At 41.2% G+C, this 26,412-nt stretch overlaps 1 protein-coding gene across 3 annotated transcripts in view; it reads left to right on the top strand.

The window, feature by feature from the left end:
* The window catches only part of isca1 (iron-sulfur cluster assembly 1), a 71,550-nt gene extending 45,664 nt beyond the window's left edge, over nucleotides 1–25,886 (top strand). For all 3 annotated transcript variants that reach the window (XM_068030064.1, XM_068030066.1, XM_068030065.1), the window contains 3 exons: nucleotides 3,161–3,289; nucleotides 19,520–20,090; nucleotides 25,632–25,886. In XM_068030064.1, coding sequence (XP_067886165.1) covers nucleotides 3,224–3,289; nucleotides 19,520–20,090; nucleotides 25,632–25,834 — 840 coding nt within the window. In that variant the 5' untranslated portion in view covers nucleotides 3,161–3,223 and the 3' untranslated portion in view covers nucleotides 25,835–25,886. The remainder of the gene's footprint in view (nucleotides 1–3,160; nucleotides 3,290–19,519; nucleotides 20,091–25,631) is intronic.
* Nucleotides 25,887–26,412: the final 526 nt, after the last annotated feature.

Below are 26,412 nucleotides of genomic sequence, written 5' to 3'. Positions count from 1 at the left end.
AACCTGGAGAAGTGTGAGGTGATGCAGTTGGGGAGGTCAAACAAGGCAAAGGAATACACGAGAAATGGGAAAATACGGAGAAGCGAAGAGGAAGTGAGGGACCTTGGAGTGACTGTCCACAGATCCCTGAAGGTAGCAGGACAGGTTGATAATGTGGTAAAGAAGGCATATGGAATCCTGTCCTTTATTTAACCGAGGTGTAGAATATAAGAGCAGGGAGGTTATGCTGGAACTGTATAACTTATTGGTTAGGCCAGAACTTGAGTACTGTGTGCAGTTCTGGTCACCTCATTACAGAAAGGACATAATTGTACTAGAGAGGGTACAGAGGAGATTCACGAGGATGTTGCCAGGACTGGAAAAATGCAACTCTGAGGAAACATTGGATCGGCTGGGGTTGTTCTCCTTGGAACAGAGAAGGCTGAGGGGAGATCTGATTGAAATGTACAAAATTTTGAGGGGCCTGGATAGACTGGAGGTGAAGGGTCTATTCACCTTAGCAGAGAGGTCAGTGATGAGGGGGTATAGGTTTAAAGTGATTGGTAGAAAAATTAGAGGGGAGATGAGGAAAAACATTTTCACCCAGAGGGTGGTGGGGGTCTGGAACTCACTGCCTGAAAGGGTAGTTGAGGCAGAGACCCTCAACTCATTCAAAAGGAGTCTGGATATGCACCTCAAGTGCTGTAATCTGCAGGGCTACGGACCAAATGCTTTGAAGGTGGGATTAGAATAGGTGGATCGTTTTTCGGCCGGCACAGACATGATGGGCCAAGTGGCATCTTTCTGTGCCTTAAATTTTCTATGATTCTATGGTGTATTGAGCAGTTGCTGAGGCTAGTGGTGTAGTTGCAGGGAGGATATGACTTTTAAAGATGCGCTTTTCCATTTGTGCCTTTATTACATTTTTTTCCACATCAGAATAAGTTCCACACTGACTTCCAACCACAATCTATATCCCTTTTAGGAGGTACAGGCTTTAAGTAGTGCAGGCTAGATTTAACACGCTAGCCTCCGATAATTTTAAGCCCCCTGCTGAGGGGGGCTTAAACAGCACAGTTAGATGTTAATTAGCAGGCAGATTGACATCGGAAGTAATGGGTCAGGGTTCTTTCCACAGGGCGATCCTTGTGCCCATTTTTGGAGCTGTTGAATTTAGCCCCCATTGGCTTTTGAAACACAGACTTTTCATCACAGTACAAGATAGTGTGAGAGAAGGCGATTACTGCAATATAAAAAGCAAATGCTGCTCTAAAGCATGCATCAAAGGTTGTTTACAACAAAGCTATGGCTTGGGGTAAAGCAATGATAGGAAGTAACAGTATGGTATTAAAAGACATGAGGCCTCTCATCTCTCTTTGACAATCTATTCTAACAGTGATTGGCCATAAAAGATCATATAGTGTTGCATCCAGCAGGAATCAGACCATAAAAAAAAGGTATAAGAAGAGATGCAATGTTTTCCTTAGTTGCAAAGACATTTTGCTACCTTCAAGACCCAGAGTCTTGAACAGGCTTGGAGAAGCCATTTTCACAGTTCCTCATTAAATCTATGCCTGTGAGTGTTAGAAGTGAGGCTGATGTGTGCTATGTTGTATGGTTTTAAGATTAATGTATTGTCAATAATAAATTAAGTGAATTATCAAACATATTACTAACTCTAGATTTTCAAATCTGTTAAAAGGGTAAAGGATGAATCCAATAGTGTGAAATATGATTTTTTTCATTTTTGGGCTTTAAAAAGTGGATGACATATTTTCAGAAAACATTTTGAGTGATTTTTGGGGAATAGGTAGTACAGTACCATGTAGTTATAACAGGCAGTTATGACCAGCCAGTGGTCAGATTAACATTTTAAATCTTATTAAATTCACTTCGTGGCATGACAGGGAATCAAGGTAGATGGAAACACTCGGCTGGATTTTACCAGCCCCTCGATGCCGTGGGTCTTGGCAGGGAGTGGCCCCCCACGACTCCGAGAAGGCCTCGCCACATATTAACAGCAGTGGCAGAGACTTCATTTAAATATTAAAATATATTAAAATAAATGGTAATGAACTTACCTGGACCAGCAGTTGCCCACGGCGATATTACGGGAGCCGGCCACAAATCCTACGGAGTTCTGAGTAGAGACACTAGTGGGGAGGAGGGAGGACTAAAATTATCAGGGTGGGAGCGGGGAAAACTATTCCTATTGGTTGAGGGGATGATGGGAAGGGTTTGAGGGTCAAAGATGCTGAAGTTCGGAGGGAAAGTTCAGAATTTCAAAAAGTTTTTTTGGGGGGGATAGGTCAATTTATGTATTGAGTACTGAGTATTGGGGGGGTGGTGGAAGAGGGGATTCAAAGTTAAATTAAACTTTTATTGAAACTTTTATCAAACCAGCACCTTTAAATATTTAAATCTCTCCTGAAGGGCTTGAAGCCCTTTAAAAATGGCGACGGCGCCTGCGCGGTGGCGCCGGACACCGCTGCCAGGTACGCGGTGGCTGCCCCCTCTACGTCATCTGGGGCAACCATTCTGCCCCCTTTTAAGCGAGCCCCCACGCGTAATATCATGGGGGCTCTGCAGCGGCACTTCAGTGTCGGAAGGTTGCCGACTTCACAGTGCGCAACCGCACAGCGCAGTGTAGCTGATAAAATTCAGCCCATTGTTATGTTGAAGACTTATTAATGAATCATGAAACCCGTGTAAGAAATTTAATTTATTAATTCTGTCCCTAGTTTTGATTTTTACAATTCCTCCTAAATCCATTTTTTAAAATTGATTTTGGTGAATCATTAAGATTTAATCATCTGAAATAATGGGAATTAGTCATCTAATTCTAAACCTACAATTATTCAAATTGGGCAATTTTTTTTTGTCATTTAGCCCAAAAGTGCCCTAATTCAAATCACATTGGATTATAAATCTGATTTAGCTCTTTGGTCACTGCTTGCAGTCAGTGTCAACAAGCATCAGTGAATTCACTGATAAAATGAATTAAAAGCCTACAGTAAAGCACTGTCTGAATTTCACTTGTGTTATTCATAAAAGAAATAGGTATGTGGCAAATTATTTAGAGTAGAGTGTAGTAACATTTCATCATAATTCGATTACTAAAAGTAGTATAGAATATGAACAGGACGGCAAACCTATTTATGTTATGCTGTCTTTATATTAGCTGCTTGCTAAAAGAAGAGCTGGTGAATCTCTCCATAGTGCTTAAAATCTGAAGAATTTTAAGATGAAAGGAAATGAAGAAGAATGGAGCGATGAAGAGGACAGACTAATTGAAAGTTCCTCCTTTAGGGTAAGAACCAAATGGGAAAAATACAAGTAGCAAATTAGCATATGCTAATGTGTCTCCTGAGCCTACTAATAATTCTTTTGCGTAGTTTACCTAAAGACTTGTGCCACTGTACATTGATAATGTCCCTAACAGCAGCCATGCTTCAGTTTACTGTTGTAATTAGGCATCTGGAGGTGTCAATATTACCTGATGAAATGGGTTTTATCACTACATTAAAAATGAGCAGCTTTGTGGAGCAAATGTAAATGTTGCATTCAGATGGCAAGTCAACCAACAGTGCATGCAATCTTCTTTTTGGATAACAATGAAACGGCTATAGGCCTGAGTCCATCCACTTGGTTGAGGAACTGTGGACCGAGAAATTTGATGACACTGTGCCTCATTTTTGGGCACAAAAGAGATGCGTAAGTCTCTAATACAGTGGGCCGGAAGCACATGTTCATTACAAGCTAAAAGTGTGCTGCCCACCGTATTGGTGTAGTCAAAAAATAGGCATTCAGGGTCCATGCCTGAAACAGGTTTTCGTTCCTTTGCATATTTAAATAAGAAGCCCACTGACTACTTAAAGACCCTGTGGGATTTTGGGTTGCCTTGAATGAAAAGCAGATTTACATGCGTCCTATTTGATTCAGAATAAGGGTTGCCCATTTAAGACAGAGATGAGGAGGAATTTCTTATCTCAGAGTGTCATGAATCTTTGGAATTCTCTATCACGGAGAGCGGTGGGGCTGAATCATTGAATATATTCAAGACTGAGATAGACCGGTTTTTGAACTATAGGGGATACAATGGTTGTGTGGATCAGGCTGGAAAGTGGAGTTGTAGCCAAGATCAGATCAGCCACATTCTTATTGAGTGGAGGAGCAGGCTCGCAGGGTCGTATGGCCTACCCCTGCTGCTGTTCTTATGTTCTTACCTAAGGGAACTGCTGCAGGCCACAACCAACAACATAAGTGTTTAAATTATATTTATCTTGATGTGGAGCCTCCCTCCAGCTCCACATTTAAACCAGATGGGCTTCTGCTTACTGCATTACCCTTCCCAACCAATCCCAATCTCAGACACCACTAACTACCCTCCTGGTTGCCTTCCTCTCATGGCACCTTCAAGAAATTAACTGCGAGCCATTGCTGGTGACACAGCATCTTGATCTTCAAGGCCATATTTCCAGCGAGCTACCTGGGGACACCAAAGTGTCTGCAGCTACCAACACTTTTTGTCAAAGCTCATACATAATTAGCAGCCAAATAAGCAGTACAGGAGGGGAACTGGCAGCCTTGGTACTATTCCTCTGCAAGTAGTTGGCAACTCCAGGTCAGGCGGGGGTGATGAAAAATTAGTGAGAAATAAAATAGGAGTTAATTAGGGAGACCCAGCACGGATTTGTAAAAGGCAGATCATGCTTGACTAACAGAAAAGGTTTTTGACGGGAAAGCAATGGATGTTGTCTATATGGATTTCAGGAAAGCTTTTGACAAAGTACCACATAAAAGGCCGGTTACCAAAGTTGAGGTTCATGGAATAGGGGGGGCAGTGTCAGCTTGGATAAAAAATTAGCTTAAGGACAGAAAACAATAAGTCATGATAAATGGTTGTTTTTCAGGTTGAATGATGGTAGACAGCGGTTTCTCCAAGGTTCACTGTGTTTTTTGATACACATAAATGACTTGGATATTGGAATACAGCGTAAAAGTTCAAAACTTTCCAATGATACCAAAATTGGAGGTATGGCAGACAGTAAGGATAACACCAATCAACAGAAACAGGCCATAGATAGGCTAGCAGAATGGTCAGACAAGTGGAGATGGAATTTAATACAGAGATCTGTGAGGTGATGCATTTTGGCAAAAGGGATAGGGAGAGGCAATATAGACTAAATGGTACAGTTCTAAAGAGTGTGCAGGGACAGAGGGACCTGGAAGTTCATGTGAATAGATCATTAAAGGTGGCAGGACATATTGAGAGGATAGTTCATAAAGCATATGGGATCTTGGGCTTCATAAATAGGGCTATTGAGTACAAAAGTGGAGAAGTTATGCTGAACCTTTATAAAGCTTGGGTTAGGCCATAACTAGTGTATTGCTCCCAGTTCTGGTCACTCACACTTTAGGAAGGAATGTGAGGGTCCTTGAGACAGTGCAGAGGAATTTATTGGAATGCTTCCAGGGATGACGGATTTTTGCTACAAGGTTATGCAGTAGAAGCTGGGTTTGTTCTCCTTGGAGCAAAGGAGATTGATGGAAGATTTGATAGAGATGTAAACGATTCTGACAGGTTTGGATAGGGTTGACAAAGAAAAGAAGTTCCCATTAGCTGATGGTGCAAGGACTAGGAGACACAGATTTTATGTTTTGGGCAAGAAGTGCAAGGAGGATGTGAGGAAGAACTTTTGTATGCAGTGAGTGATAATGACCTGGATCTTGCCGCCTACGAGAGTGGTGGAGGTGGAGACAATGAATGATTTAAAAAAAAATTGGATGGGCACTTGAGGGAAATAAACTTATAGGGCAATGGGGACAGAGCCGGGGAATGGGACTGATTTGATTGCTCTGCAGAGAGCCGGCATGGACTCAATGGGCAAATGGTCTCAACCTGAAAAACAATGGTCTCCTCATTTTGACTCTACAACTCTTTAAGTAAATTAAAAATATAATTTATCAAACTGGACAATTCTTTTAAGTGGCTAATCAATTAAGTAGTAGTACAATTTAATTGCTGAAGTGAATGTTTTTGCAAAACACTGAAGATGTCTGTGGTGAATTTCCTCCACCATTCTGTGAGATCATGACTGATCTATTTGTGGACTCAACTCCACTTTCCTGCCTACGCCTGGTATCCTTTGACTCCCTTGTTTGTCAAGAATCTGTCTACCTCTCACATAAAACCATTCAATGACACTGCTTCCACTGTTCTCCAGGGAGGAGAGTTCCACAGACTCACAACCCTCTGAGAGAAAAAATTTCTCCTCATCTCTGTCTTAAATGGGAGACCCCCTATTTTTAAACTGTGCCCCTTGTTTTAATCTCTCCCACAAGGGGAAACATCCTTTCAACATCCACCCTGTCAAGTCCTCTCAGGATCTTATAAGTTTCAAGAAGATCACCTCTCATCCTCCAAAACTCCAACGAATACACACCAAGCCGGTTCAACCTTTCCTTATAAGATAACCCTCTCATCCCCGGCATCAGTCCAGTGAACCTTCTCTCAACTGCTTCCATTGCAATTATATCCTTTCTTAAGTAAGGAGACCGAAACTGTGCACCATACTCTAGATGTGGTCTCACCAATGCCCTGTACAACTGTAGCAAACCATCTTTACTTTTCTATTCCATTCCCCTTGCAATAAACAACAACATTGCATTTGCCTTCTTAATCACTTGCTGTGCCTGCATACTAACTTTTTTTGTTTTGTATACTAGGACACCCAGATCCCTTTGCATCTCAGAGTTCTGCAGTCTCTCTCCATTTAAATAATATTTTGCTTTTTAATTTTTCCAGCCAAAGTGAACAAGTTCACACTTTCCCACATTATACTCCATCTGCCAAATCTTTGCCCACTCACTTAACCTATCAGTATCCCCTTGCACACTCCTTATATGCTCTTCACAACTTACTCTCCTGCCTATCTTTGTATCATCATCAAATTTAGCAGTCATACATTCTGTCCCTTTATCCATGTCATTAATATAGATTGTAAATATTTGAGGCCCCAGCAATGATCCCTGTGGCACTCCACTAGTTACAGTTTGCCAACCTGAAAACAACCCTTTATGCCAACACTCTGTTTCCTATTAGCTAACCAATCCTCTATCCATGCTAATATGTTACTCCCTATACCATGGGCTCTTATTTTGTTTAGTAACCTTTGATATGGCACCATGTCAAATGCCTTCTGGAAATCCAATTACACATCCAAAGGTTCCCCTTTATCCACATTGCTTGTCACTGCCTCAAAGAACTCTAATAAATTAGTCAAACATGAATTCCCTTTCACAAAACCATGTTGACCCTATCTGATTACTTTGAGATTTTCTAAATGACCTGCTTTAACCTAATTAATAATAGATTCCAGCATTTTCTCTATGATAGATGTTAAGCTAACTGGCCTGTAGCTTTCTGCTTTCTGTCTTTCTCCTTGAATAGCGGAGCTACATTCGTCATTTTCCAATCTGATGGGACCTTTCCAGAATCTAGGGAATATTGGAAAATTAAAACCAATGCATCCACCATCTCAACAGCCACCTCTTTTAAGACCCTAGGATGAAGTCCATCAGGACCTGAGAACTTGTAAGCTTTTAGTTCCAATAATTTTCTCAGTACTCTTTCCCTGGTGATGGTAATTGTTTTAAGTTCCCTTTCAACTCTTGATTCACGGTTATTTCAAGGATGTTATTTGTATCCTCTACAGTGAGGCAGTGAGGACAGGTGCACAAAATCTGTTCAATTCCTCCACCATTTCCTTATTTTCCATTATTAATTCCTGTTACGACCGATTGCTCAAGACAAAGCCCCCAATCAAAATATATAATTCTGAGTGCGGTGAGAGCAATGCACTGTCAAATCAGTCCTGCCACTCCACAGATTGCCTAACATATCACTTTAAGCGTTACAAATTAAAGAAAAACACAGCCAAATTGACCATCTATGAACCCCCGAATGAGGCTAACCAAATCAGATGTCTTTAGATCAACAAATTTAACTAATTAATTAGAAGAAACTAAATTCTTAAACACTGCTAAGATATAAACATTTAAAATAGAAAAAAATTAGCGTCTTTGCAGATTTACGCTCCTGCTGAAGTGGAATCTTCCAATGTGGAACAGTCCAAGGTTGCTTGAAGTCCTTACAGCCATCTGATGGGGACAAAAAATGTCCAACATCGAAACTTCAACTCCTCTTTCATCCAGCGATGAGCTCAGCTGATCAATAACTCGCAAACACTTCAATGAATCAATTTGGCTTTTGAATTTTGAGGGGTGAAAAAGTGATCAGTCTAAAATTCATTTTCCTTCAGTTTAAATTATCAAAGATCTCTGTTCCATTCTTGCTGGTCCAGCTGTCTGTCTGTATCTCTGAGTTAGAACAGTCTGTTTCCACTATAAGTCAGTTCAAAATTAAATTGCAACATTGTATCTCTCAATCCTCAGTCTCTGAATGGCTGTATCCAAGGGCAACCAGAATGCACATTTGAAGCTGGCTGGTACTTCCACACTCTATGTTTGTATCCCGGGGCAACCAAGATGCACTTTCCTTGCTCACCATCCCTGGAGCTTGTTGAATTAAAGCAGTACTGAGCCTTTTACAGCCTTAAAGGCACACCGCATACTTCCCGGAAAAGAAAAAAAACTACAGGATCATAACACCTCCGCCCCTGGCGGAATGAAACACCATTCCTGAAATACGTTTCATTACAATGTGTGAAATATAAAATTTGAAAAAAAACGTCTAAAATATTTTTTTCCACATTTACTGGCATACACTTTTCTAAAATGTTAAGATTACAGCAACAAGTTCCAGCAGAACATTTTCGGCTTTAAGTTTTTTCAAAGATTGTCCCAATTAACCCATTTCAAATTTCCAAGCATAGTCTTCCAGTTGTTTTGAGTTTTCCTTCCAAGTGTCCCTATTGACCATCCCTTCAGCCAGCTAGGAGCACTGACCGCTACTGGGTTCACTATTCTCTGAGATGTTTCTCGAGTACCCCTTAACCCATGTGGCATCACTTGATGCTAGAAAACCCTGTCTGGTGTAACAGAAGCTGACTTTTTCTTACCCTAGGGTGTCAAAGGAATTTGACAGTATCCGTCCAACACATCTGTCTCTTTTAGACACATTGTGTTGCCCACTCTGTCCATACAGTCTTCTAAATGAGAATTTGGGTAGGAATCTGCCTTCTTTACTGCAGTGACTTTTCTATAGTCTGTGCAAGTTTGAGCCAACCCAACAGGTTTAAGCATCAAGATACCTGCGAATTCCAGCTATCCTGACTAGGTTCATCGAAGCTGCCCTTCAGCATGCATTGTACCTCTGCTTCCACTTGGGCCTGTCTGTCTGGACCTAAGTGGCAAGGATATTGTTTCAAAGGAATGGTCCCTCCTATACCCACATCATGTGTGGCTAAGGTTGTACGTACTGGCTTGTCCCTACAAACTTTTTGAAACATTGTGTAAACCCTGGTTAGTTTTCACGCTGTTTTGCCTCTAAGTGTAAAAGCCTATTGTTTAATTTTCCTAGCCATTCTTTATTCGCTATTGGGATAGTTGGAGATTCAGTCTGAGAATTTCCTAGGCCTGCTTCTGCCTTTTCCTCACTATCCTTTTTCTTCTCAACAGTCCTGATTATCTGACATACCTGTACTGGCTTATCCTCCTCCGTGTGGTAATATTGTTTGAGCATATTAATGTGACACAACCGGTTCTGCTTCTGGCGATCAGGGGTGTCAATCAAGTAATCTACCTTACCCACTCTTTTGATCACTCAATATGGGCCACTGAAGCGTGTTTTTAATGGTTCTCCCTGTAACAATAACAACACTTATACTTCATCCCCTGGTTGTATGGTAGGTTGCAGTTTTCCCACCATTTGACAGTATGGCATGTCCTTCGTAAGAGCTGGCCAATAATAATGTTGGCTTATGTGTGATTTGGTCTTCCGAATTTTCCTATGTCCTGCAAAAGGAATGCCATGTGCTAGCCTTAATAATCCTTGTAGATACTTAGGTGGTACCACTATCTGTTCACCAACTGTCCAGTCTTGGTCGGCAGGTCTATGAGGTGGTTTCCATTTCCTCCTCAAAACCCCGTTTGCCATGTAATAGCCTTCCGGAACTCCTTTCGCCTCAGCTTCTGACAGAGCCGTCTGTGCTAATCGGTTTATCTCTGGATCAGCTTGCTGTGCTACAATGATAGATGATCTGTTAAACATCTCATTTGGATTACCTAAATCCCCAAATAAGGTTTCAGATACTTGGCTCTCTATTTGTGGTGCCCCTTTTACCTCCGATAATGGATCCTGTTTAGCCATTGCTCGGATGACTACTCAGGCAGGAAATATTCCTGGAACCTGTTCCTGTAATTGCTCCGTTTCCTTAACTTCACTTGGTTCCTCTATAACTATAGGAGAAATTGATACTTTTGATCCAGCCACATCATTTCCTAGAAGTAGATCAATTCCCTTTACTGGTAAACTGGACAACACCTACAGTTACTACCCCAGTTATTAAGTCACTCTCTAGGCATACTTTATACAAAGGTATGGGTATATTCTCCCCGCCAGTTCCATTAACTAAAACTTTAGGGTTCAAGGCACTCTTTGGTGGAAACCTCATATCTTTCCCCAGCAAGAGTGTTTGGGTTGCTCCTGTGTCCCTTAGTATAATGATAGTTTTTCCTGCCTCACTTACTGGATATGGAATTACTCTCCCCTTTGACAAAAATTCTTTATAACTCTCAGGTATTTTATTCTTAACCTCTATACTCCTTTCAGTTTTAGTATCTGATTTCACAGCTGTTGTTAAAGCTATGGCCTGGTCTGCTAAACTCTCAGTAAGGGTCTTTTCCTCTGCACTAGCTTTGCATACCCCTACAAGTCCTATGGGTTTACCTCGTAATTTCCAGCACTCTGAACGAAGATGACCCATTTTGTTGCAATGATAACACTTGGGCTTGCAAACCTCACTTTTACCTTCAGGACCTTCCTTTCTGACCTGAGGAGGTGATCCTGGGGCATTCCCAGCTGTTCCTTCTTGTCCCCGGCTACTTGCCTTCCTTTCACTCTCCCACTTTCTATCCTTCTTGGGTTTATGGGAGTGACGGACAAAATAGATTGGCTTATTCACAAACTCAAAATCATCAGCAATTTCTGCTGCTTGCCTAGCTTTCAAAACTTTCAGGTTATCTATATGAGTTCTCACTACTGAACGAATGAGTTTTTAAACTCTTCTAAGAGAATCAATTCTCGAAGGTTCTCATATGTGGTTTCTATCTTTAATTTGTCGATGTTAATTTGCTTCACCCTCTCAAATTCTAAATATGTCTGCCCAGACAATCTCTGTAAGTTCGTAAACCTCTAACGGTAAGCTTCAGGGACTAACTCATACGGAGTGATAATAGCCTTTTTTGCCATCTCATAATCTGTAGAAGCCTCTTCAGGAAGCATGGCATAAGGTTCATGAGCTCTGCCTACCAACCTGTCCTGCATAAGCAGTGTCCTGCTTTCTTTCGACCAATTCATCTGTTTGGCTATTTTTTCAAAAGATATGAAAGTGCCTCTATGTCCCTTTCCTTGAATGTATGAAAAGCTTGTATAAATTTGAACAACTTTTTTTCTGGATCCTGAGCTAAATTCAGATTCTTCTTGACCTGAATTTTCCCTGGATTTAAGACTACCCTTTTGTATTAGTTCCATCTCTTTTAACTTAAATTCCCTCTCTTTCATGCTCGCTTTGAAGTTCAAGTTTACTTATTGCTATTGCTGTTTCTTTTTCTATTTCAAGTTTTTTTTGTTTCTACCTGAATCCTAGGCAATATCACTCTCGAACCTACTACTTTTTTGTTCCTCATATTGCCCTTCATCAGCATCATCATCATCTTCTATTAATTCCAGATGTTCGGCTATTATGTCAATCATCTCTGCTTTTTTAGCACCTGATTTCAATTCCAACCCCAATTTTGATGCCAGTTCTTTTAACTTGTTCTTAGTTAGTTATCAAGTCACTCAGGGAAACATTCTGCTTTCCCAAAAACCCTGCTGCAACCACTATTGCCATTACAATGGTATAAACTATACCTTATTATACAAGAGACTTGGTTCTTTTAATTTCTTTGTAATTGGTGTTAGATTTAGATCCCAACAATAGAGTTTCCAATTGACCTCAATTTAAACATGTTATCCCAGAAACAAGTAATTAATATGATCCCAAATGTGAGCCCTCCAATTAGTCTGATTCTGATCCCAGACGCGACCTACCTAATTAAATATGATTCTACCAACCGCTCAAGACAAACTCCCCAATCAAACTATATAATTCTGATTGTGGTGGGAGCAAGGCACTGCCAAATCAGTCCTGCCACTCCACAGATAATGTCTCTTTAAACTTTCCAAATTAAAGAAAACAACAGCCAAATTGACCATCTATTAACCCCCAAATGAGGCTAACCAAACCAGATGTCTTTAGATCAACAAATTAACTGTTTAATTAGAAAAAACTAAATTCTTAAATACTACTAAAGGATAAACAACATTTAAAATAGAAAAATTAGTGTTCTTGCAGATTTACGCTCCTGCTGAAGTGGAATCTTCTAATATGGAATAGTCCAAGGTTGCTTGAAGTCCTCACAGCCGTCCGATGGGGATAAAAAAATGTCTAACATCAGAAACTTCAACACCTCTTTCATCCAGCGATGACCTCAGCCGATCAACAACTCGCCAACACTTCAATGAATCAATTTCACTTTAGAATTTTGAGGGGTGAAAAAGTGATCAGTCTAAAGTCATCTTCCTTCGGTTTAAATGATCAGAGATCTCTGTTCCATTCATGCTGGTTGTCATGCTAGGCCCCCACTTGTCATGAACATTGATTTTAAACTATTGCTGGACCGAAGAACTGTTACTTGTTAAACAGATCAGCTGTGAATGGAAAAGACATTTGCATATTAACTGACAACGCTTGGAAGGACAAAGGACCATTCCCTGACACATTCAACCATAATGGACCTTGATCACCAGGTATTGTGTGTAAGAGGAGAATTCCAGAATCTGCTAAGGTGATACAATCCAGGACTGGTTAGACCAGCTGGTCACATGACCAACTGGCTGTTCCAAGGTCTTTTGAACTAGCCACAGAGAGTTTAAACTGAGAAAGACTGTTTGCTCCTGGACTGAGAAGATCTCTCTTGTCTGCTCCCATCTCTTTCTCACAAGCCTCTGAATCTACTGAAGACATATGAACCCCAAGAGAGAAAAGTCTCTTACAGCGAACAAGGTTTAAGAAGAATATTGGGCCCCAGAAAAGCAAGATCTACCTACATCAAGGACTCTACAGTGAGCTCGAAGAACCATAACAAAAACTCTTCCGATATTGCCTCAAATGTTTCCACTTTATTTTTCTTCTGCTCTTTTCTGTCTCTATTTGCATGTGTGTATCGCATACGCACGCTAGCATGGACACGTCGTATATCTGTAGGCGTCAACCGAATTAGAGTTTAAGTTCAAATTTAATAAATTTCAACTTTTCTTCTTTAAACATAAGAAACCCTGTTTGTGTTGATTTCTTTGCCTTATAATTGGAAAGCGGTGAACAAGGATTCACCAAGGGGGAGCTAAAAACACTGTGTGCTGAATTTTACGCCGCCCCAGCAGGTCAGATGGTGGCATGGGGGAGGATGGGGTGGCGTAAAATTGTGGGAGACTCCGTGAGGCCTACCCACCCCATTCCTGCCCCCAGTCAACTTTACGGCAGTCGGGCAGGGGGGTTGGAGGGAGGAACAGCCACCCACCCAAGGCCAATCAAGGCCCTTAAGTGGCCACTTAACAGCCACTTGAGGGCCCTCGCCCACCTCCATGGGTATTTTACCCATGGCAAGCAGGCATGCTGGGGATATGAAAGGCCACCCAGCAATAGCTGCTGGCCATTCTGTGCACCGGGGACGGGGCCATGGCAGTCAGGCACAGAGTGCCCAATTGAGGGCCTGCCCCACCTTCCAACCCACCCCTGGGACCCAAGACATCCCAAATGACCACTCTAGCCTCACAAGGGCACAACTGATCTCACTGGTGAGGCATGCCCAACTTACCTTCCCTCCTGGCTCCATGGCATCAGTGGTGCTGCTGCGACGAGGAGCGCCAGCCCACTGATCGGCTGGCAGCTCACTGACATGGGACCTCTTCCCTCAAGCGGGTGGAAGTCCTGCCTTGGGACAATTAAAGGCCCAGGGCCCCGTGAAATGCAGGACGGATCCCCGGGCTAGGCAGAAGCAGGTTCACCACCGGCTTTTACATCAGTGGCAAATTCCTGTCCACCTGCGGTAAAATCCAGCCCGGTGTGTTTAAAATTAAACCCTGTTATGGTAAGACCAGGTGAAGATTGAGAGGGACCCCTAGATACTTTTCTCAGCTGGTCGTAACACTGGTCCAGCTATCTGTGTCTGTGAGTTAAAAAGGTCTGTTTCCACTATAAGCCAGTTCAAAATTAAATTGCAACGTTGCATCTCTCGATCCTCAGTCTCTGAGTGGCTGTATCCAAGGGCAACCAGAATGCACATTTAAAGCTGGCTGGTACTTCCACTCTGTATGGCTGAATCCCATGGCAACCAAGATGCACTTTCCTTGCTCACAGTTCCTGGAACTTGTTGTCTTAAAGCAATACTGATCCTTTTACAGCTATAAAGACACACCGCATACTTCCCAAAAAAGTAAAAAAAAACTACAGGATCATAACACTCCCCAGACTCACTCTCTAGAGGACCAACACTCACTTTACTTACTCTTTTCCTTTTTAAATACTTGTAGAAACTCTTACTATCCATTTTTATATTTCTAGCTAGCTTTCTCTGGTACTCTAATTTCTCTCATTCTTTTAGTCATGCTTTGCTATTTTTTATATTCTGTCCAATTTTCTGACCTGCCACTACTCTTTGCTGAATTGTACACTTTTTCTTTCAATTTGATACTATCTTTAACTTCCTTAGTGAGCCACAGCTGGTGCTTCCTTCCCTTGGAATCTTTCTCCAGCTCCACTGACTTAACTTCAGTAGAAGCTTGTCAGAGAACCCCCCCAGCTTCTGCAAATGGGGTTTCTGCCACACTTCCACCAAAGCTACAGCAGCGGAGCGGGTCATACCCTAAGCAATTTCCACCCCAATCTTGAGACGTTTTAAGACCGAGGATAATGGAATTTTTTTCTGTAGTTTTTCTACTTAACTTGCTGTAAGGTATTCCTAGCACCGCTAAATCAATTCGAATGGTAGTGCTGCCATGAAAATGGGACACAGATATAAATGGCCCATAATGAGGTGCTAGTACCAATGTCACATGGTCACTGGGACCATGCACAGCACACACCCCACCCTGCTTGTTTTCAGGTGCACAATTGAATTTCCAGGCCAACGGCCTGGATTTTTTCTGTGGCAATGATGGCTCTACTGAAACTGACAGCAACTTTGGGAGTTCAGACATATGGAGAATAACACATCAGTCCAGGAGTTGCTGTCAGTGAGTCTACGCTCCTCCGTAGGGATGCACTGTAGAAGTTCCCACAGACACAATCTTCCCTGCAATCATGAATTGATGAGAAATTCCACTCTAATGCTCTTAGCCTCATTGTAAAAACCCTAGAAAAAGTAACACCTTGTTGAATGAGGCTGTAGCTGGGGTTTTAACAGCATACTAACTTCATATTTATGGTAAGCATCCTTATTAGCCCTAAAAAGTTAATTTTATATTTGCAGAATGTCAAATTTCTCCACAATGATAAAGAATGCCATATAATTTTAAAAACATAAAATTCTTACTTTTAAAAAGTGTTTACCTTCATTTTAGCTTCTATCTTAATACAGTCATACATTTATCTCTGCAAGTTTAAATTGAAATTGAAAGGTTTTAAGTGCTTTTAACTTCCTGCTTTGCTGTGTGTGAATACTTCAATTTGATCAGTTACCTACCTGCTCGCTGACATCACAGCTGCTGCACGCCAAGACATTTCCTTGATTTGGTGCCAGGTTTAAACTGCTGTGGGGAGAGGGAAAATTCTTGCCACAGAGATCGCTAGATTTTTGTGGGCAGCTTTCTTTGAGGTCAGTGGTGAGTGCCCTTGCTTTGCTGCTGACTGCAAAATTTGGACCACCATATTTAATGTCTCCTGAACAGGCCATCTCCAAGCCTGTGGTCTTGATGGTTTATTTTCTATCATGGATAAGAAATATTTTGTTTATAAAGGCCTTTGTTTAATTAGCATTAGCCATTTCTGTTCCTACCATTAAGTATGACTACTGACTCTATTTTGAGGAAACATTTAAGGCAATAGTAAGGAAATTTCACCTCAAAGTTGAGTGAAAAATGTGTTCCAAGGTCACACAAGTTAAACTAGCATTTCGAAATATCAATACCCTGAACATCTGCAGAGATCCCAAAGAAAAGTACAGATGACACTCCCTCTGATTTAGCTCTCAGTTGTTGATATTGCATGATGTGGAAATGCCCAATTGAGGAGAAAAAAAGAGGCAGTGCTATTGCTAAGAATAACATAGCACATGACAAAGAAAACAAACAAAGCTCATCAATGAAACAACTATTCTAATTTCCCTTCCCTTCCTCGACTTCTCTGTCTCCATCTCTGGGGATAGGTTGTCTACCAATATCCATTATAAGCCCACTGACTCCCACAGCTACCTCGACTACACTTCTTCACACCCTACCTCCTGTAAGGACTCCATTCCATTCTCCCAGTTTCTCCGTCTCCGACGCATCTGCTCTGATGATGCTACCTTCCATGACGGTGCTTCTGATATGACCTCCTTTTTCCTCAACCGAGGATTTCCCCCCACTGTGGTTGACAGGGCCCTCAACCGTGTCCGACCCATTCCCCTCCCTCCCAGAACCGTGACAGGGTTCCCCTTGTCCTCACTTTTCATCCCACCAGCCTCCATATCCAAAGGATCATCCTCCGCCATTTTCGCCACCTCCAGCGTGATGCCACTACCAGTCGCATCTTCCCCTCCCTTCCCCTGTCAGCATTCCGAAGGGATCATTCCCTCCGCGACACCCTGGTCCACTCCTCCATTACCCCCACCACCTCGTCCCCGTCCCAGGGCACCTTCCCTTGCAATCGCAGGAGGTGTAATACCTGCCCATTTACCTCCTCTCTCCTCACTATCCCAGGCCCCAAACACTCCTTTCAGGTGAAGCAGCGATTTACTTGTACTTCTTTCAATGTAGTATACTGTATTCGCTGCTCACAGTGTGGTCTCCTCTACATTGGGGAGACCAAGCGCAGACTGGGTGACCGCTTTGCGGAACATCTCCGCTCAGTCCGCAAGCAGGACCCTGAGCTTCCGGTTGCTTGCCATTTCAACACTCCCCCCTGCTCTCATGCTCACATCTCTGTCCTGGGATTGCTGCAGTGTTCCAGTGAACATCAACGCAAGCTCGAGGAACAGCATCTCATCTACCGATTAGGCACACTGCAGCCTGCCGGACTGAACATTGAGTTCAATAATTTCAGAGCATGACAGCCCCCCACTTTACTTTCATTTTTAGTCATTTTTAGTTATTTTTTCTTCCTTTTTTTTTGCATTCCTTTTTACATTTTTTACAATCTTTTTTTGCATTTATTTCATTTCATCTTAGTTTGTTCAGTTTGCTTACCCACTGTTTTTTTCAGGTTGTTTTTCTTCAGGTTTGCACTTGCTGATGTTCAATATTCAGTATATTCACACCTAATCTGTACTAATGCTTTGTCTTTCAACACACCATTAACATATTGTTTGCCTTTGCTCCGTGACCTTTTGGTCAGCTATGTGGCCTGGTCCAATCTGCACCTTCTCCTTTGTTATCTCTTGCCCAACCCCCACCTCACTTGTTTATAATCTGTGACTTTTCTAATATTTGTCAGTTCCGAAGAAGGGTCACTGACCCGAAACGTTAACTCTGCTTCTCTTTCCACAGATGCTGCCAGACCTGCTGAGTGAATCCAGCATTTCTTGTTTTTGTTTCAGATTTCCAGCATCCGCAGTATTTTGCTTTTATTATATAACTATTCTAATTAACTGAATAGGACAGATAAATTCTTGTTATGTTGCAGTGAGTGTGTTTACCCATATACTCATAACAGAAGAATATTAAATTGACCAATTGCACCCAAAGTACTTCCAGGAGTGTAATCAGGCAAAGATTGACACTGAGCTAAAGGAGACATGAGGTCAGGTGACCAAAAGATTGCTCATAGGGCTAGGTTTTAAAGAGTGTCTTAAAGGAGGAGCAAGAGGTAGTGAGGCAGAGAGGTTTGTGTGAATCTCAGAGCTAAAGTCTAGATGGCTAAATAGGGTAATAACCTCTTAATTGGGTTCATTACTCTTTGTAATTTTTATAAATGACTTAAACTTGGATATAGGGAGCAGCACTATAAAGTTTTGTAGATGATACAAAATTGGCAAAGTAGTAGATCATGATGAGGATAGTTGTAGACTTCAGGATGACTTGGGGTTGTGAAATGAGCAGAAGCCTAGCAGATAGAGTTCAATGTGGAGAAGTGTGAAGTGATGCACTTTGAAAGGACTAATATGGAAAGACAGTAAACTATAAATGCCACAATTTTGAAAAGTATAGATGAGCAGGGAGACCTTGGTGTCCATGCACACATATCCTTAAAAGTGGCTGGGAAAGCTGATAAGGTGGTTAAAAAGCATATAAGTTATTTGATTTTATAAATAGAAGAATAGAATATAAAAGCAAATAGACCATGATAATTTATAAATCACTGGTTAGGCCTCAGCTGGAGTATTGTGGACAATTCTAGGCATGACATTTCAGGAAAGATATAAAGGCATTAAAAAGAGTGCAGAGACGGTTTACCAGGATGTTACCAGGGATGAGGGACTTCAGTTAGGAGGAGAGGTTGGACTGTTCTCCTTGGAACAGAGAAGGTTACAAGGTGGCTTAATAGAAGTTCTCAAGATGATGATAGGTTTTAGTAGGGTAAATAGGGAATAAATATTGCCTTTGGTAAAAGTGTCAATAACTAGAGGTTATGGATTTAAAACCAGTGGAGAAAAAACTAGAGGGGCCATGAGAAATTCTTTTCACTCAAGAGTTGTCAGAATCTGGAGTGCTCTATCTGAAAAGGTGGTGGAACTGGATCCATAAATAATTTGAAAAGGAAGTTGGACAAGTACTTGAGATGAGGAACTTATAGGATTATGGACAAAAAGCAGGGATGTGGGAGTAAGCACAACTGCTCTTTTGAAGAGTCAGCACAGATATGATGGGTCAAATCACCACTTCCTGTGCTGTAAATTTCTTTGATTCTACGAATCACCACCCAAGTGCATGTCTCTCAGATGCCGAGGCATTCAGAATGAAATTTCTTGCATGTTGTACATGGGCTAGTTGCCATGTGACCTAACAAGATAGCAGTATTCCTTTGTAATGTCACAGCTGGACTTAAAATCTCAAGTTTATACATCTATCAAGATTTTAGTTAATGGGAATTCTGTTTTTTTAATTTTTTTTCTTTAGATATCAGAATTGTTGATTGCCATTGAAAGTTTAAGCCAGGGATGGCTGAATTCTTACAATGAACAGAATCGTGTGGAGAAAGTAACAAAAGCACAGAGGCTCCAATTACCCAAGGTAGAGATATCAACTACTAATGACAATCAGCATATAAAAACTGCCAAATTACCAGAACATAATATTAAATCTGGCTTATCCAAAAGAACTACATTTTCAGCGTGCCCTCAACGAAGCATTTTTAAATGCAACATGGATGCGAAACCTCTTAAATGCAACATAGACACTAAACTGCAAGTTAATCAAAAATCAAAGCTTGTATGTAATTGGCCCAAAAAACCTATATTGGATATCCAATTTGATCGGGAAATTAGTCCACTAAGGAAGAGAAACGTTTCGCTTCATTCGAATGTATTTGGTGGAGAATACAATCTTCCATCTCAGTCAATACCATTTCCACCGGAACAAAATAGCAAGAAGAGAACAGGTGCTGATAAGCCAAATCAAGTCAGAAGACCATGTCCAAACATCAAGCCATTTCTATTTCAGCCCCAGATTCAACAGTCAGTACTAGCAGGTAAGCTATAGCTGTAGCTATAAAGCATAGGACTGATTTTCTTTCCTCTCTCCTCCTTGCTCCCTCCCTCCCTCCCCATAATTAAGCATCAGACAAACACTGCGTAATATAGGTGCACTGTGCCTACTGAGGGAGGAGCGGGTGCTGATTTCCTGGCACTGATCATTTTGCACAGTTTGGGTGCCTTTCTGGCAGAGGCCCACCCCGTGGGAACAAATACATGGGTGCACCAGTAAGCTGAACAGGTCTCCAGTTGGGCTTCTGGCCAACACCATTGGAGTTTTTTGCCCACTGCTGAAAAATCCAAGGCCCAAAGACAATCCCACCATACAAAGAAAATAATTTTCAGCAAACCTCCTTCTTGGGGGTGCCCCGGAACCACCTGCAGACCTTCCAGTCTGCTCCAATCCACGCCACAATCTCTTTGAGGTGCTGACCTTTTGGGCAGACCACAAGAGCATGAAGAGGTAAAGTAAAGTTGGAGGTTGGTTAAGTCCTCCTCACTTCATTCGCATGCTTATGCTTGCTGTGTTACTGGGATCTTCCCACAAACTTACCAATCACACAATGATGAATGGTAACAAATACTTTGGGTTCTTTTTATTGAAGATTCACAATGCTATATATAAGGTACAGGATAGCTCTACACACATGCCTTACTAGGGATCAACACAACTCCTGCTACTGTGTCACATACTGTATAACATCACTTCCTGCAGTGATGATGCACACTCACTATTTACATATTTAAAGCAATATCACAACTATGCTCGACCTGCTCTTATTGCAGAGGCAGGATTAGTACTATCCATCTTGGGAACTCATAGAAATCCCAGGACAATGCGGTGTGGTGGAGAGCTAAAGTACCAGAACGTTCCCCAGGTGCCTTGTGTCCCCAGAGCTCAAAGGGAATTTCCTGTGGAACTTCCATCTCCACTCCTCCTCCTTTTTGTTCTTCTTTTTTATTTGTCCATGCCAGTGTTTCTGCTCTACATGAGCCTCTTCCCACCCTACTTCATCAACATAATCTTTCTGTTTCTCATTCTTACTTTGTCCCTGGAATCCCCATTTTGGTTCTTTTACATCTCTTAGCCGTATCCTCAAGATTGTTCAGGTCTGTCCTCAGCCTCCAGTTTCTGCCCCATAACACATAGATCTAATTGACATTCATAGCTGCTGCTCCTGCTACTATTATAATTACCGGAACATTTGACATAGGTTCAGCAGTTTTATTTTGAGCATGTTAGTACCCTTACCATTCATTTCTAACTTTTTATTTTATGCTAATTTCACTGCTAAGTTTCAAATCCATTTTTGTACCGCATATACACATTTTTGAACCTCTAATGGACACTGAAATGCTGATAAGTCGAACTGAGAAACAGAGAAAATAAAAAGCAGAACTAAACAAAACTGGGATTATAAAAAACTAGAGAAAGAGAAAATTAAAGGGCGAGCACAGTTTGCAATGCAATTTAGCGCAGCAGACGTGAGCATTATTTTGTATCTCTACAGAGCGATAGGTAAGTCTGTAAATGTTGAAAACTCAAGAAAAACATTTAGAGTAAAAAGTTAGATTTTTTAAAAAAAGCTGACAAGTACAGTGATATAAACAATCTTCATTACTGCTGTGTAATTCTATAAAATAACAGCATATCTTGAGAATAGATTCTCAAGGAGTAGAAAAGCCCTTCAATAAAACTTACATTACAGGAAATCCCAGTGATTTTGGGCTCAGAAACAAGATTGCACTATTGATGTGTTATATTTGGCTGCCTGCTTAAGTAGCCCAATTAGGAACACACAAGTTGTGAGGCTCAAGGAGATGCAACAAGGAAAAATGTGGAGTGGGAAAAAAGTCTGTTATAAACTTTAAAAAATGAAAGTCAAATTAATACTATAGTAGTTTTAAAAAATAATTTTCAAAGAAAATGATTTTCATAGAAAAGACACTACAAATGGGTAATGTTCTTTAAAAAATGGTGGTGGTGGTAGGGGGAGAAAGGTTTGTTTAAAACAAAAGGCTCAGAATTTCCTCAATCGCACTTAAGCTGAAATTTACACTTGTTACTGCACGGATTTTGGCTGACAGGAACGTACACCCAAATTCCCTGCAGTTTATTTGCCTATGCCAGAATATTTAAAAAAATAAGTGAGGTCAGTGCATTTTAATTTCAGTATTCTAAATGGATGAACCTCAACTTAAAATAATGGTTGCTTCAGTAGTTCCAATAAAATTGATCAAACTGTACACCCAAATGCTATCATGTTCACTTTATTGTATTGTTATGACCAGGTGAGGAAGGGGTCTAGGGCTGCCTTCTCGGCCTTTTCCTGGTTTGGCTGTAACAGGTTTTAACTTTTAAAAACCCAGTGTTTTTAGCTTTCCCTCAGTGAGTCCTAGCTCACTGCTTTCTAATTGTAATTGTAAAGGAATCAACCAGACAGGTTTTCTTAGGTTTCAACAAGAAAGGTGTAAGTTTATTAACCTTAAACTCTAACTCAGTTAAAACTACTAAAAATGCGCGATGCGACCACGCTAGCATGCATACGCGATACACTCACACACAAATAGATACAGAAGAGGAGAAAGAATTAAAGGGGGGAAGGTTTGAAGTTGTAGATGGAATTCAGTTACTGGTTTTGGGGTGGATGTAAAGTCTTTGCTTGAAGTTAAGTCTTGCAGTTCTCGTTGGGGCCCAGTGTACACTTTCCAACTTGTTTAGTTGGTACCAGAGAGCTGCAGGGTCTTCTATCTTGAGGCTTAAGTTACTTCTGTGGGTCCCTGGAACTTGGCATGAGAGAGAGACAGAGAGAGAGAGAGAGAGAGGCCTCGCTTCTCTTTGGTCTTCAACAAGCAGTCTGTCCCTTTCTGTGTCTGACTCAATTCAAAAAGCCCCAGTCTTACCAGCAGGTCGGTCATGTGACCATCTCTTTGTTTGCAACAGCAGCTTCTTGAGGGTTGATGGATTTCAAAGCTTTCCAGACACACTCAGTGGGGGGGGGGGGGGGGGGGGGGTGGCGGGGAGGGTGAAGTTCTGGCTCTTACACAGTCAAAGGATGTTGATCACCACTATTGACAAAAGCCACTCACTAATTGAATCAGGGGGCACTTCCATTGTCTCTCTGGGCAACTGTCTCTCAGAATGCAAATGTGCAGCCATATTTTCAGCCACTGCTCTGTGGTATTTTTTAAACAAGTTATGTTCAATGTCCAGTAACAATTCAAATTAGTGTTCCATATGATAAAATTAATATGTTTCCATTTGGCAGGTGTGATTTCTGTCACAGTATTGTCATGCAGGCCCCCATCTGCCAAGAATGAGGCACCTTAATTTCACCACACAGACATTAAACTTAAAATAGTTGCTGGGAAGAAAAGAGGGCCGAGCACAAGGAATTGCCAGGCCCCTGACCAGAAAGACATTTTTTGCAGACTATCAGACAGTGTTGGAACAAAGGAACCAGTCTCTGCTCCCCCAATACACAAACAGATGTGGTCAGACCAGTTTAGTCACACGAGTTTTTTGAATTTGAACTTGCCACAGAGAATTTGAACTCAGAAAGCTGTTTGTTTCTGGACTGGAAAAGACCTCTCTCCTGTCTGCTCCCATCTCTTTCTCATGGAACTGAAGACCCATTGAATACATATAAACCCCAAGAGAGAAAAGTCTTCGACAGTGAACAAGGTTTAAGAAGAATACTGGGCCCCAACGAATAGCAAGATCTACCTACAAGCAAGGACTACAGCGAGCTCGAAGCACTGTAACAAAAATCCCTCTTCAGAGATTGCCTCAAACCTCTCTACTTTATTTTTCTTCTGCTGTTTTCTGTCTCTATTTGCATGTGCATATTGAGTATGCATGCTAGCATGGGCGCGGCGTGTATCTGTAGGCATTAACCAAATTAGAGTTTAAGTTTTAATAAATTTCACTTTTCTTCTTTAAACCTAAGGAAGCCTGTTTGTGCTCATTTCCTTGCCTTAGAATTAGAAAGCGGTGAACAAGGATTCACCAAAGGGGAGCTCAAAACACAGTGTGTTTTAAAAAAAAACCCTGTTACAGTAAGACCAGGTGATGGCTAAAAGGGACCCCTAGACACCTTTCTCACCTGGTCATAACAGAAATTTAAAAAATAATCAAACTTGCTAATAAATTAAATGTTGTTCTTGACTATGTTAATGCCACCAATTCAGGAAACCCAAATGTGGATTTGATTGGTAGCTACTACTGGATCACATGGTTTCATACAATCATCCTTATAATTGCATTATTGAATTAGACCAGTAATTATTTAATTAAATAAATATTTGCAAAATGTGTTCCACCCAATGCATCGATTCCTAATTCAGCAGATGACATGAAAATGACAAAGTAAGCAATTCTAAGAACTGTAGTTATTTACAAAACCTAAGTGCTAGAATGAAACTTCATGAGAAATTACACCTTTGCACTAATAAAGTTCTATGGAGAATACTCTGGATCTTGCAGTTTAAGTATTTAGGTTGGTTGCTAATTTAAGTTGGTGGTCCATTGGAGGGGAGCTTGAAAAAGTATTTGAATCTCTAGGATAGAAACTAGTTTCTATTCAGTAGTTAAAATTATTTAAAGCAAGGAAGTATCAATAGTTATAAAAGCATCTTTCCTAAAAGGGGCGGCACAGTGGCGCAGTGGTTAGCACCGCAGCCTCACAGCTCCAGGGACCCGGGTTCGATTCCGGGTACTGCCTGTGTGGAGTTTGCAAGTTCTCCCTGTGTCTGCGTGGGTTTTCTCCGGGTGCTCCGGTTTCCTCCCACAAGCCAAAAGACTTGCAGGTTGATAGGTAAATTGGCCATTATAAATTGTCACTAGTATAGGTAGGTGGTAGGGAAATATAGGGACAGGTGGGGATGTTTGGTAGGAATATGGGATTAGTGTAGGATTAGTATAAATGGGTGGTTGATGTTCGGCACAGACTCGGTGGGCCGAAGGGCCTGTTTCAGTGCTGTATCTCTAATCTAATCTAATCTAATCTAAAAAAAAAAGCTACAGAACTGAAAATTGCAGTGACACTGCTATCAGGTGGCAATGAGTCTTTCATATAAATTTGGGAGTAAATTTACGCCAATACATTACTGACGTAAATGCAGGAAATTTGAGTGAGCTGGTCTTTTTTGTGGGGGTGGTGCTATGTAAATGATCAAGAAAATTTATGGTAGTGAGATTTTGGCGTAAAGCCAACGTAAATCAATTAGGGGCCAATTTCCTCGGGGGAGCAGTGAATGGCATAACGTCCCTCTTAAGCAATAGTTATGCCGAAATCTTCCAGGAAATTCCAGGCTGGTATATTCACTTAATAAATAAACAAAGTTATGTCAGGAATTTCCTTGGGGTGGGGGAGGGGTCAGCCATGAAGCGACGGTAACTTCAGCAGAAGATTGGCAGAAAGCTGCATAGACACTTAAGTAGTTTTTCTTACACCGAAATTATTGTGCCCAATCGGGAGACACCCAGAGGAAATTCTGAATGTTCTGTCAATTAAGGTGTTCGTGTTCACTTTCAGGAGCAGTGCGTTATGAACCTTTCATTGGCTTAAAAGACTTACAGTGGAAGCTATATAAAGGAGCTGTGAAAAAAAGAGCACCTGAAGTGCTAATGGATGAACATAAATGCATATTACAGCCCATCCTAACACAGAGACAGCATAAAGGAAATCTTCCTGTTCCTTTGATCTGCAAAGGTAATAAATATATAGAAGTGTTCTAGAGACACAAGTATGACTTGTTCTCTTGCCAATTTTTGTGCAGCCAATAAATCATGGTTCTTTGAAAATCTGAATTGTCTGCTGACCTTCTTATTCTAAAGTGAGAAGCATTTCATGCATCTGTAGTCTGTTGGAATATATTTGTGCACTGTGAGTAATTTATTGCAGGCTGCAAGTTTAACACTAATTTTCCAGAACCGGTGGTTAAGGCAATGAGTAGCTGAAACATCCAGACTGAAAGAATCACAGGTTTGATTCCCTTTGTATGCTGAGTTAACTGATCTCAGCTAGGACAGCAGTTTAAGTAGTCTCAGTTGGGAAAGAGAAAATTGACCTAGCTTCTGCACTTGATCATTATCCAGTGATCCAAACTGGAAGTGAATGTCACGTGAGGATAGGATCTAGTTCAGCAGTAATGTCCCCATATGCAAATAAGTCTTTGCTTTTTGTTACTTTAAAACACCAATTTTAACCTAACCTGCCTTCTGTAAAATGGGGTAATTCATGCATATCGACCCGAATCTGTCCCTTCCTTATCGAGTATTTTAGAATAAATTCAGGGTTTTAAAGTTTTATCATT

The sequence above is a fragment of the Heterodontus francisci genome, chromosome 4, assembly GCF_036365525.1.
Source record: "Heterodontus francisci isolate sHetFra1 chromosome 4, sHetFra1.hap1, whole genome shotgun sequence".
Lineage (NCBI taxonomy): Eukaryota > Metazoa > Chordata > Chondrichthyes > Heterodontiformes > Heterodontidae > Heterodontus > Heterodontus francisci.
The sequence above is the reverse complement of the archived record's forward strand: the minus strand, read 5'-3'. Positions and strand labels throughout refer to the sequence as shown.